Source organism: Heterocephalus glaber, unplaced genomic scaffold (genome assembly GCF_053883595.1).
Source record: "Heterocephalus glaber isolate CG9 unplaced genomic scaffold, H.glaber_assembly_v1.0 deba00000896, whole genome shotgun sequence".
NCBI lineage: Eukaryota > Metazoa > Chordata > Mammalia > Rodentia > Bathyergidae > Heterocephalus > Heterocephalus glaber.
In genome coordinates, this window is record NW_028258170.1 from 2,351,501 (window position 1) to 2,366,029 (window position 14,529).

The following is a 14,529-nucleotide window of genomic DNA, read 5'->3' on the forward strand; positions in this document are numbered from 1 at the left end:
GTATCTTTCTTTATAAATTAAAAGTCTATTTGTGAGCACTTTATCCAACTTTAGAATTTATAGTAAAGCTAATTTTATATTCATGATGAAAATCAAAAACAATAAAGCAAAAGATATAGGTACAAATATTCTATAACTGTATATGACACCTAAATGTCATGTATGTATGAAGGGTGGGAAGATATATGTGTCAATATGGTAAATAGTCATTATACAGTTTTACCCTGAAACTTTATACATTGTCCTTATATTATAAAATTTATATATTTTTGTAGTAAAATATCTAACCTCTATAGAAGAGTACAATATAAGGGCAAAATATTTCTTTCTACACCTTTATCTACCATTCTCACTTGGCAGTTACTTTATTATCATTTTTAAAATTTTTCAGAAAAAAATTTGTACATCAAATAACATATATGTGGTTATATATGTACATATGTATGCAAAATTTTGAAAACGTGTGCTATCACTACTTGATTTTTTTTTTTTTTTGGTACCAGGAATCAAACTCGGGACCCTGTGCTTGTGAGGAGGTGGTGGAACCACTGAGCTAAATCCCTGGCCCTACTACTTGATTTTTAACAGTATATAATTCTGTAGGTTTATTATGTAGGGCTTCAATCGGTGTTTCTGGCAAATGTCCCCACGTGTGCTAACAAAACTTGCTGTCACCTATAGGACAGAAAATCTATTTTAACACCTTCCCGCCCATGTCTGATATCCACTGGTTTCTCCCTACTTGTGAAAATCACTTTCCACAAGATACTTTTCTCCTTCCATCACAAGAGAATCCCAGAACCCCAAACACTATTTTCAGCTATTCATTTCTGGATTAGGCTCTTGGAAAAATGCAACAATGCCCTTGAATAACTATGACTCCAGCAGAGATTACCAGTGATATTCTATAAAAAGTACTGCATGCCTTTCTCATCTCTGTTTAGTAAACTGTTTTTCATATGGATCTGTGATTTGATATTTATATCAGAGTTCGAATTTGACCCACAGCTCTTCTTTGCCCCGATTGGTTAGTATGCATCTAATTTTAGAATGCAAAATATTAAATTGTTTCTGATATTTTAATGCTAAATGATAGACACAAGATGATTTTTAAAGACATAACATTTTGATATCGAAGTTGCATAATATAAGAAAAATTGACAAATATTTACTGAGTAACTAGTTTTCTAAATTTATAAATTTCATTGTTTATTGGATCCTACTAAAACACATACTTTGATGCATTTCTATGTAACCATCCACACACATTTAGTTTTGCAAAACCAGCCCCTTCATTTTCCCAGTTGTTTGATCTCTGGGTCCAGGCCTAATTTTTAACAGCCTAGTGCAACACAAAATAAATGGCCGTTGTTTTGGAAAATTAGTTAGATCTTCATCTAAAAGTGTCACTTCTGAGATGAGCGTTAGATTGCTATTGAAAATACACCACTTGCCGGCCTATTTTTCTTTTCCACAGTGGCCAGCAGGTTTCAGATGGTGACTGATTAGTCAGAAGTCATAAAGAAAAAACATTTTCAGCCCACTCATACTGAACATGTAAATGGCTGAGGAATAATTTTTGCTTTTACCAGTTCTTATTATATATTGAGTTTGCTGGTTTCCACAGTACAATCTCTTCAGAGACACACAATGTGTTATGCACAAACCTCCACCACATTGTGGAACATAATGAAGAAATGAGCATTCTATTCCTGAAATAATCATTTACACACATATATGGTGATGCACACTAGTGATCCTAGCACTCTGGGAAACTGAGGCAGGAGGATCGCAAGTTCAAATCCAGAAAAGACAATTTAGTGAGTTATCAAGGCTCTGTCTCAACAATAAATGAATGAGTGAATGAATCAGTAAATAAATTGATTTGGAGATTTGATTCAGTGTAAAGCCTGATTGAACCAGGTTCAATCTCTGGTGCTACCCACTCACACACACACATTCACACTCAGATTCACACACACACACAGATCACATTTGAAATACTTTCTATGTTCTTCTACTATTTTCTCTCTGCTTGTACATAAATGCGTGCATTAGAGAAATTACTAAGAAATATCACCTATAATTACTAATGAATAATCATGTATATAGTTTTAAATATCAAATGACAGGTTTATAGAAAGGCCTGTTTCTCTTTTACTCATAGTCTCATATAAATAACATCTTTTTATTATTTCCTGTAGGAATTAACCCATTTCAAATTGTAAGATTATATTTCAGTTTATTGATTTTCCCAATATGGACCTGACCATTAGTCCTTTCTTATTAAAGGCCAAGTGCTAGCGCTCTGCCATCATGACCCATGCCCTAAATTTCCTACATCTCTTTATCTTTGTGATAGTCATATCTGAATTTCAACTTAAATCAACCTCTTTTTTACAGTTACTATGGATACATTATTAGAAAAACCTGAAAAATAATAGAAGTAATAATAGGAGTAATGAACATAAATATTGCCATAGTAATCATTAATACTCTAATGCCATGATTCCAATCCTCATCTTGGATAATTTGTATTTCATAGTTCATAATTATATGTAATCTTTCTATTACTCCTTCTTTCTTTCTTTCTTTCTCTCTCTTTGTGTTTGGTATCAAACCTAGATGTCTTGTATGCTAGACAAGTGTACTCTAGCCACGTGCCACCCCTAATACTTGAACTTGTCATCCTCTTGCCTCAGCTTTCTGAATAACTCTGTGTGCTGAGCATGTTGACTAGGTTTCCATCCCTGTGACAAGACACCAGAGAGACTCCTTCATGAGTGAGACAAAATAGGAGCTGAGATTGTAGGAGCTGAGATTGTAGGAGCTGAGTGTTTCTTGGTTGTTGTTGCTGATTGACACAGCTAGCAAGACAAGCAGACCTCCTCCTTGGCTTAGATGACCACACTTCAGCCACTGTCACCTAACGTGTGACAAAAATACCACAGATCAGACAGAACAAGAAAAGTAGTGATTTGGTGGATTGATGATTTTTTATTATTCTTGAGTTTTATCAAAGAGAATTCTATAGAACAATGAATGGATTTTTCTACTCTTCAGCACCAGGTATTGAGAAGTGGATCAGTCTTACTGGTGCTCTGGCTGGGGAGCTGTTTTATAAGAATCAGCCAACAGTCATTTATGAAAGTGAGAAAATCTCCAATCCTGAAAAACAAATGTCTGTGTACCTTGCTTTCTCATGGACATTCATCCCAAGATCCTCACACTTGTATAGGTAAGGTAAAGATTTTCTTCACCTTCGAATGCCCTAACTCAACCTTCTCCTTGTGTTGGAACATACTGAGGCAATAACCACAACTGGCTTTGTAGTTACTCAGAGCTGGTTCCGAGCTCCAGTTTTATTAATTATTCCATTTTATTTTGTTTTCTGGATAAACTTTGAGAAGTTTCCTTCTCCATGAATGTTGTATGAAATCTCTTGTATAATATTCTACCCTAAAAATAAACATTTTCCAGAGGGTCATTATTACAACTAAGTTTTCCTTTCAACAACATAAAATGCTTTGAGGACATATTTCTAACCCCCCCTTTTTTTAGAAAACAAGATTACATAAAATCTATTTTTTTATATAGATGGAGGGTTCATTGTATTTAATTCCTTAACTTCATTCTTTTCTTATTTGTCAGAGATTCTAAAACCACAATAACTTGTAATTGTCATTTCACTGACATCATTTATACATCGTGATGCCAACATGATCAGATTGGTTCCCTTTAGTAGAAGTTACTGCAATTCTTGTCTTCCACTTATTCTACTCACCATGATAGTACTTGGGGTTCTGATATGAGTTCACCCAAATCATAACAACACTTGTGGGTCTAAGGTGTTTTTGTTTTGATTTGTTCATTTTGTTTCCCATCAAACAATTTAGTTTTCTCTGGACACCCACTGGTGTCTCACAGTTCTACTCATTTCTGACTCCATCAACCTGGACTTAGAGCCAAATCATATAAGCAAAGATCTCAGTCCCCAAGAATTCCCCCTTCTTGAGATGCCAATCTCAAATGTAGGTCTCTGATACTTCTTACCAAGAGGCTATCAACTAGATATTTCATGATCCCTGCCTTAGGTTTGAAGTAGAATATCTCACAAAACTCAGGGAAACAGTTAATAAAATAGATTAATTTAGGCCAGTAGTTTATTACAAAAGACACAGCCCTTTGGAGATGCATGGCTTGGGGGCTCAGGAGATCCCATGCTATCTCGATCCATCATACCTTCTCACCACATCTGTGTCTGCTTCAACCCAGAAGCTCTGGGAATCATATTCCTTTGAGTTTTTATTATCTTTATTACGCAGGAATGAGTGACTGAATCACTGGACATTGACTACAAAGTCTATCTTTAGTTCTTCATTGTTTCCCAGAGGTCAGAAGGTAGATCAGAAAATTGGGACCATCTAATCACAAGGCTACTTTCCTCAGCTAGCCAGTCTTCCATCCTTAGAAGCTTTCCAAAAGATTCTTCATTAACATAAACACAGGCGTGCTTAAAAGTGATTTGTTATAAATAACGAAAGAAAAAAACCCTCCTATCACTTCTATAATCTCATCACTTAGGAAATTATGAATTCTCAGAGTCTGGCCAGGAACAAAATATGGTTCTTGGCCACATTAAGCAAGCACATTAAGCAAAATGCAAGAGACTCAAAAGTAAACAATAAATGTGAAAGTTTATTTTATTAAAATATTTTGAAAAATTATTCTAATTTAGAAGAATGGGAGGGACAAAAGTTAAGGCTAGAAGAGTTTGGGCTATGTATTTGCCCCGGGGAATCAATGTCTTACCCCCTTTTGCTGCATTAGATTTGGGAATTGAAGACAGTCATAATAGATATGCCATTAAGTTTGTAGAATTTAAGTATTAGATAACCTGTATCCATGTTCGTAGCTGAACCATTGTAAAATTTAGCTGAGCTGTTTGAAAGCAACAAGTTTCCGAAATGAAAATGAGAGTGGAGAGTGTCTAGAGAGATAAGACCTCAATTTTCAATGACTTGTATGGCTCATCATGGTATGATAGCTCCAAAATATTCCCTATTCATTGAAGAAGGAGGAAAACTACATTGATATAATATGGAAAACTCAGAAATAAAAGCATAACAGAAGATATAGCTAGAACATTAGCTCTAGAACAGATACAATTGCTAACTATAGTCTAAGTGCATAATAAATGTGTAAATAAATGAATGAATGCCAATGTCTAGATGAAGACACTAAGGTGAAGAATTGCTGTGGCTTTTTAATGCCTTAGAGAACATAATTCAGGTGCCACAGACTGAAAGCAGGAAGAAGAATTAATCAAATTAAGTTTCTTCCATCTAAAAACACAACCCCAAATGCTAAGTGAACTCCACTAGAGGAACAAAGTAGTGTGCCTTATAAATGTTGGGAACTGAAGTTTAAGCATACTCCAGTTGCAAACAATTATCAATGTCAATAAAAAATTTAAACTATACTTCTCAACCATTTTACATTTCTAATTTGGTAGAAACTATAAACATGAGAAAAACAGCTATTGTTGCTCTTGGAAAAATGAGAAAGTAAGTATATTACCTTTTATCAATAAAAGTATTATTAAGGAGCTTATTTTTTACAGAATTTATTTTCATAGAATTTATGAGCAAACAACATAAACAACAAAACCATTGAAGGGAACCAAAGTATTTCTTCCTAAAATATTAGAGATTATTGACTGAAAGACAGTGGAAATAAGGGTTTTCTGTCTTTTCTGTTTGCACAAATATCAAGACAGGAATTTCACACAAAAGATTTTATTTTAAACTAAATCCTGTCTTACTGGAGATAGTTTGTCAACTCAGGAAGGCATCAGAAGACAGGACAGGGGATCTGTCCGTAGAGTTTCTCTAATAAGTTTATCTTTCCATCATTTCCTGCTTTTTGGAATCCTAGTATTGCTCTTCAGTTTTCTATCACTTTGCTAAGAATTATAGCTCTGTTGGTGAGGTTTCATTTACTGTAACACACAATGCCTGAGACAATCAAGTCTTACAGTGTAAATATTTATTCTGGTTCAGAGTTTTAGAGGTTCCAGTCCTTGACTGGTTGACCCAATTAATGATAGGACTGGGATGAGGCCACACATCTTGGTGGAGAGCACACCATAGAGCAAAGCCCCTCGCCTGGTAAGGGAGTAGAGGAAGAGGAAGTGGCCGGAGTCTATATCCCTGCAACCCACTCCCCCTATAACTGGAAGATCTATGCTTGTCTCTGTTTTTAAGGATTGCACCACCTCTCAATATTACCACTGGCTGAAGACCACTGGCTTAACATCTGGATCTGTCTCTTTCTTAAAGTCCTAGTTAAGCAAGGTCCTAAACTACTTTTGTTTTTTTAAAGAATTACTTTCTTTTTAATCATTTTCATCCTTATTTACACTTTCAGCTTCTCATGCTAAAGATACTATTCGGTATTTACACATGTGTGTCCTATTTATTTCACTTAAGAGTATGGGCTCAATATGGATCCACTTAGCTATAAATGACTCTAGTTTCTCATTCTTTATGGCTGAGTAGTACTCCATTTTATAAAAAAATCCCACACCTTCTTTATCCAGTTTCTAGTTGATGGGCACTTGGGCTGTTTCCAAACCTTAGCTATTACAAATTGTGCCACTATAAACATAGGTGCAGATATATCGTGGTGGTATGATTCTTTTAATTCTTTGTAGAAGATACCCAGTAGGGAAACAGCTGGGTCAAATGGCACCTCTAGTCTTATTTGAAATAGGAAAAGGTCCAAAGGTGGAGGGGTGGTGGGAGGGGAAGGGGAAAGGGAAGAAAGGAAAGGAAAAATTATGAGAAAAAAAAATGGAAACAAAGTCTATGTAAGTAGAGAAGGGTGGTGGGGGTGAAGGGCGCATAGGTAAAGGGGAAAAACTAAGAACTAAGATACATCATGTTCAGGTACAAACACTCAATGATAAATGTAAATGCATCGTATACCTAAATTGTACCAACTAATATATAAATAATAAAAAGAATTACTTTCTTAATGGAGTTGCTTTACTCCTATATGATAAGAATGTCATGTGTTACTAAACTGGCTTTTTAAAATCTTGTTAATCTTTTTAAATAAAGAGTTCCAACTACGAACTTATAGGGCTTGAGGAAATATCATATTGTCTCTCCATCATTGTTAACACTACTTTAGGAGTTGAGTTGGGTTTAGGGAAATATTTTAATTGTTTCAGACAAAAGGAAGCCCACTGAAGCTGAATTGCTGACATGAGTACAATATAGAAAATGTATCTTCCTTTATTCTCTCAATTTTTAACTGTTTCTTACTGGAAAAGGTAGGAAATTTCTTCACTAATTCCAAAGTATTTGTCTACTGCAAAGTACGGGCTATTCAAAATCTATGATGTAACTGATCAGTACTAATATTATTATTATATGGCAAACCAAGACTTTTATATTTCCCCCAACAAATGCAGGACATTTACCAGAATTTAAGGTTTTCTAACCCTTGTTTTTAAAATTCTAATGCTGCTGAGAGTTTTCTTGCTCTTGAGATTTATTTCTATTGTAGATGATGTAGTAGGTTGCATCTTAATTACCTCCTTGGATTTCTGTCTATATTCTCCAGTGAGAAAGTCCCATTGTGGGAAATTCAGTCTTTATAAATCCTTTTGAGTTATCCTTTGATGATAATCACAGGTAGGTGCAATGCTTCCCAGAGCATTTTTTCTTCATGGACCAGTAGGTACATGAACAAGGACAAAAAATATATTTTTTTATAAAATCAGTGTAAAGTGTCAGCTTTCTAGACTGTTGTAATTCTGAGTAGGAAGACAATATTTTGTGGGGTGTTTTCAGGAAATGGGGTTGGAGATACTTCACTGTGATAATCTGTTGACTGTGACAGTCTGTTGAAGTCTGCCATAAATATTTCTTTGGACCTGATGCCGCAGTCTAAGAACAGTGAGCCATGTGAGGACAGAGCTGTACACCATCTTATCCAAAGAAACAATGGCAAATCTCTTCATAAAATATCACCATGTGGCAATCAATAATTTATTTTCCTTTTTTACACTAAAAATATTTCCTTTTTTTTTTTTTTTTTTTTTGCTACCAGGGATCGAACTCAAATCCTTCTGCTTGCAAGGCAGGAGGTGGAACCAATGAGCTAAATCCCCAGCCCCAAAGATATTTCCTTCTTACTATAAATGTTTTTAATTATTTGTTTTGCTGTCTCTCAAACAGGTAGACTCACAAAATTAACATTTTACAAAGTTACTAACAGTTGTACAATACCAACAACATGTTTCAAAAGTCATTATTGACAAAGCAGCCTTCTTGTCTATAGGGCATTAATAAACTACCCCAAACTACCTAGAAATCACCAGGGTTTTTTCTTTTATATCTTAAACGGTTGGAGATTAACATGGAGAAAGCCTAAAGAAAAACGTCAACTCAATCTGTCATTTTGTAGAACCTGCCCTGTGATGATAGTGCACAGAAGTTGTCTATAAAAATTGGCAAGTTAAATAATGAGTTCGGACACTTCTTAGGGAGGCCAGGTTTCATGGTTTGCCTAAGACTATGGAGTTTCTCAGGGTGCCAAGATTTCACACCCAAACCAGGAAGTTCCTGGTTAAATGAGGGGCAGGTTTTCACCCTACACACTTCCTACCTCAGACTGAGCTGACACAGAACATACATGGGGTTCACTAGGTGTCCGCAGTTGGAGCTCCTTCTGCTCTTGTTAAAATTTGTCATTAAATGGGTATTAATATGTGAAGGCTTCTTAGAGGTGAAGACGTCTTTCGGTTTGCCTTAACGATACATTTAGCCTTAAGTCTTAACGACTAATATCACTTTCATTTTTATATATTTCATGACTATGTTTGCCTTAAGTGAAGAAGGAGCAGATACAAATGTCTTTGTAATATACAAGGTTCATTAATCTTCAAGCAAATAAATGAAGGCGTAAAAATGCTTTCAGCATGCTAGCATAGAGGAAGCATTCAGGCTTCTTGCCTGAATGTGTGAGAACTGGGAAGTGAAGAATGAAGTGGGCATCTGTGTACAACAGAAGGTGTATTAATCAGGAGGGCCCTCAGTTTCCTCTTTTACAAATTCAGATTTAAAGTAAATAACACCTGTTTGGTCTTTTGGTACATGCAGTCTATAATATGCTTGTTTTATTTCATTTCATTTACTGTCAGTGTTCAAGAGAAAGGGAGTAATTTCTTTTTATTCCCACCTCCATTTTTCCTTGCCATGTATTCCAACTGGCAATTGAGTATTGAAGGCAGAGAGATAGCAACACAGCTAAGGTAGGGACAGATCCTAGGGAATAAATTAGAGAATGATAGATCCTAAGACAGTAGGAAAAATGTGTCTTTTTCATACAAAATATTTCCTTAGTAATAGTTATTGATGAATGAATCAGTGTATCAGTTTCTCCAGAACAGGAAGAGAAATACGTTAGAAAGAAAAACTAGTGATATTTCTGGAAAGCATTAAATAAATAAATAATAACCCAACAATATAATAGAACCTTGAGCTCCACTATTTGATCAGTGATATTTACCTTAAATTATTAAGTAGCTGATAACAGCACAGTAAGTATAAAGTGATGAAGATACTATTAAAATATATGAAGGTATGTGTAATAATGATATAAAGAAACCATACAAGATGATCCTATTTTGGACTTTTTATGTTTACATTCTCTTATCTTTTCTTGACTTGTATCATCTGATTTAATCCTCAGACATCACCATATTTTTCAGAAGAAGAAAAAATCATTGAGAGATGATTAATTCACTTTATTTAAAAATATATAATCAAATCATATCACCATGTATTGTGATGTATTAATATTTAAAGAAAGATATTGTTTACAAATCTTTACAGTTGGGTACATGGATAAACATAGTATCTCTTTTTTAACAGATACAATGAAAGTTTATGCTGTCTAGGAAAGCTTATTCTGTACAATTCATAAAATTTTAGATAATTTTCTACATCTTATTGTACAGCTATGCTTTATAATAGCTTAAAGACACCAATTAGCATCTAACTTATTTTCTTCATACCTCCATGATGGAGAAAACAAGTTTCTCTTTTAAGTAATTAAGAAGCCATTATATGAGTTTTCTATATGTATATGCATGCAAATATGATTATGTGTATGTATTTTACTTGATGTTATGAACAGTGCATGGATTATAAACCATTAGAACATAAGGCTAAATTGATGATTATAAATTAGTCCAAAATATTGATGGTTTTAGAATGTGGTAGGCAGAATCCAGAATTCATATTTCCTTATTGTAATTGGATACAGTAAAAAACTCAAAAAATATTGCTCTGCAGCCCATCAACTAATTTCCTTAACTTTACATTTTGAAATTTTCATTAATTTAAGTTGATTTATTTGTAGACAATCAGACAGACCTTTACTGAATATTTTATTATGCTTTTGTAACTCAAAGGTCTAGGAAAGAGAAGTAAGAGGTTGCCACAGAATTTGTTACCTCTTTAAGATCCCAAAGAGGATTTCTTTGCATGCAAAGATCTTATACATTTTAAGGTTGACTAAAAAAATAAGTATTGTTTTTTTCTGATGTGTGTAATGAGTTTATGTTAAACCATTTATTCCATCTTAAGTCATTTACATTATATACATCTAAAGTTTGTAAGATGATGATAGGAAAGTCCCATTTAACTTTCCAAGGAAGGAATATCATTTTCTGAGCTGTGGCTATAAATGATTTTCTAATATATGGTAGACTATATGTGCTGTACAAATCTAATAAATAAATAATATACATGTACGTTCTCCAAGTTGGGACCAGTGAGAAATGGTCTTTTTCTTTCCAGAAGATAAAATTTTTTCTTTTGAAATATTTATTTCTAGGCAAATAAAACTATACACAACAACTTATGTTATTTTATGACTTTTTGTGTAAAAAATAATACACATATACATGTATTAGACAAATAAATAAAAATTAAGCAAAGATATCGAAAAAAGGAGAGATGAGATCTAAACATATCAGTGCCATTGAAAGAAAATGGATTAGGAAAGATAATCTTAAGGTAAAGTGGATGTATTTTATTTTCTGTGTATTTACTGATTTCTATTTGTTTTATTAGATAAAGTGCATCTTTCTCTGGATTGGATTTAAGAAAATGCTCAATTTTACTGATGTTACAGAATTTATTCTTTTAGGTTTAACTAGTCGTCCTGAACTACAGCTCCCTCTCTTTGTGGTTTTTTTGCTGATCTACACTGTCACCCTGCTTGGGAATATTGGCATGATCATATTAATCGAGATTAGTCCTCAGCTCAGCAGTCCCATGTACTTTTTCCTCAGTCACCTATCTTTTTCAGATGTGTGGTTCTCCTCAAATGTCACCCCTAAAATGTTGGAAAATCTGGTTTCTGAGATCAAAACCATCTCCTATGCTGGGTGTATAGTGCAGTGCTTTTTCTTCATTGCTTTTGTCCACGTGGAAGTCTTCATCCTGGCTGTCATGGCCTTTGATCGCTACATGGCGATTGGCAACCCCCTGCTTTATGGCAGCAGAATGTCAAGAACTCTGTGTGTTGGACTCATCTCTTTCCCTTATGTGTATGGCTTCTTTATCAGTTTGATCGCAACACTGTGGACCCATGGTTTGTATTTCTGTGGAAACATCCAGATCAACCATTTCTACTGTGCAGATCCGGCTGTCATCAAAATAGCCTGCGCTGGGACCTTCATTAAAGAGTACACCATGCGCACGTTAGCAGGTCTTAACTTCTCTTACTCCTTATTGGTCATTATTGTCTCATATATATTCATCCTCATTGCCATCTTGAGAATGCGTTCTGCAGAAGGAAGGAAGAAAGCCTTTTCCACCTGTGGGTCTCACTTGACAGCTGTCACCGTATTCTATGGGACACTCTTCTTTATGTACCTCAGGAGCCCAACAGAGGAATCAGTAGAGCAGGGCAAGATGGTGGCTGTCTTCTACACCACAGTTATCCCAATGTTGAACCCCATGATCTACAGTCTGAGGAACAAGGACGTGAAGGAAGCCATGAACAAAGCCATCAGTAGAATATTTTTAACTAAATAAAAACTTAAAATTCTTGATGAATCCACAGTTCATTAGAACAGGTAGAAGATATTTTTTCAAATAATTTTGAGGAAATCTGTTATTTATAGTTTCAATGCGTAGACAAAGATAATATGTAATTGAACAGGAAATAATGGTGCAGAAAGGAAACAGATGTAAACAGGGCTCTGGATCATGAAATCTAAAGATTCTCTATTCCATGTTAGGTCAGATTTAGAAGTTTTATTTGTAATTTGAGAAGTATTTTTATGCCTGCTTGACATTTTACGAGAAGCCCATTGTTCAAACCCTGCTTTTAAAAGAATGGTCATGGTCTCTTTTGTACCCAGCAGATGATTTGTTTCTCTATTATGCAGTATGTTGTTATTTCAAAATGTTTAAATTGAAGAAAGCTTCACCAGGAATTACAATGGTTCATTTGTTCCCAAATTTAATTTGCCCCACAATTCTGGGAAAGACATCTGTGGTCACGTATGTCCCTTGATGTGGAGTTCACAAATGGAAGAAAAAAATTTGGCCAACCCTTCTGTTCACAAACCAAATTGTTTGTGAACAGAAGCATTTGTGAACCAAGGTAATTCTGTGTTGTCATTTTTGAAGAAAACATTGCAGACAATTTTGTGTAAAGTATATTATAAGGTTTAAAAAACATTATGAGTATACTACATGAGTCTTCACTTTCAAATCCATATTAATTTGTTACATAGAATTGATTCATAAAGAACTTATTTAATATCCTGTTATCTACTTAACATGGAATTCATGTCTTCTGTTTAAAAATGAATATCAGAAGGTGATAACCACACTTCTTTGGTATTTTAGAATTTTACATGGGCTTCAATAGGCAGATTTCAGGAAGTCACTCAGAATATTTTGAAGGAATGTGGAAATATATTTACTATTCTTTATTTTTTGACATATTTTAATGTTGGTGTTTGGTGGTAATAGAAACAAACTATGCCATTTAAATTTCCTGGCATATTCATTTACCATACCTGTTTTTAAAACTAACAAATGAATATTCAAAGAAAAAGATTGGCCTACACTTTGATATTTTGCTGCATTGTTACCCCAGTTTAGAAGCTTTGGTATGGAAAATAGAAAATCCTTTCTGGCATGGAGAAAATATATAATTTTTCTTATTATTGTACAAATCTGTTCATTTTTTATTTAACAATAAATTTATAAGGATATTTAAAACACAAAAGTGGCATTTCACAAAGAAAAATTAAGCACTTACAAATATGCATAGTTCTACTTACATATGTGTTTGTATGTATAGGTACACATGCATGTGTTGTGTAGTTGTGTAGCTCTTTAAGATTAGATAACTTGATCAAAATTCTATGAGAATTCTTCTTTGGGACTCTTCCTCAGTATCAAACTAGTTGTCTCATAAGATTAGTAGTGGTTATATTATACCATATTTTACTTACTATATCAAATATATTGTATCATATGGTATGCTAAGTTAGTGTACTATTATCCCTTCTACTTCATGTAAATTTGTAACTCCAAACTGCCTACTTCATCAACATACCTTCTTTCTCTACTTTGCAGTATCGTGATCAAAGACTGTGTAGCTCAGTCAGTTTGAAGTGTAGAAATTTTCTCACTGTTGTAATATAAATATGCCCAGGGACTGATGAAGTTAAACGTAATGACATTCCTTGAGCATTTTAATTATTTAAAATATGTTCTTTTTTCATTTTTCTGTTGGATAATTCATATTTTTGAAATAAAATAATTATCTAATATCTAAAGTGCTAGCTCATTCTACTTTAACATTTATGAAAGGCCATTCAGACTTGATCCTGACTGTAATACCAATATCATAAGCTTTCCACATGATATTGGCTTAATAAATATTTGTGAGTAATAGCAGTGGTTCATTTATAATATAAGCCATATTTTCCACTTAAAGTGGTTGCTTTTTTTTTATGGTGTTTAAAAAATACTTATATTTTGGATAATTATTGCATTGGCTTTATTAAACTTTGTCTTTCATCATGAGATTTATGACAGAAAAGGTCCTCTTTCAAATATAGCTATGTAGCATTAAAATTCAATTTCACTTCCCTTTTGAATGAATAATAAAACCAAACAAAAATGTAGCTGTATTTCTCAGCTTCCTTTGCAGTTTCTTTGTCCACCTCACTGATGTTCTGCCTAAGGGCATGTGAGTAGAAAGTTTGTACTATTTCTAAGCCAGGACAGAACTGTCTCCCAGAATTCACCCCATGTATTATCTCTTATTTTTTATCTGTGCATCAGATGCAAACATGGCTCTCTAGGGCCTCATGGGTTGGTGGGGCATCTCGGGTTGCAGTCTGTCATAGAGTCACTTGTTGACCATCTGAAAATGAGCCCTTTTCACTGTTATATGAATAAGAAATAAATGAGTACT

The 14,529-nt window shown here is 34.1% G+C and overlaps 1 protein-coding gene across 1 annotated transcript; it reads left to right on the plus strand.

The window, feature by feature from the left end:
• Positions 1–11,189: 11,189 nt before the first annotated feature.
• LOC101702070 (olfactory receptor 5M3-like) lies at positions 11,190–12,122 on the plus strand. Its single transcript, XM_004869064.2, has one exon. It carries the CDS (start codon positions 11,190–11,192, stop codon positions 12,120–12,122), a length of 933 nt encoding a protein of 310 aa, XP_004869121.2.
• The last annotated feature ends 2,407 nt before the right edge of the window (positions 12,123–14,529 follow it).

Bases quoted from the DNA above. Each gene is read 5' to 3' on its own strand.
- LOC101702070 (XM_004869064.2), top strand. From the start codon at position 11,190: ATGCTCAATTTTACTGATGTTACAGAATTTATTCTTTTAGGTTTAACT.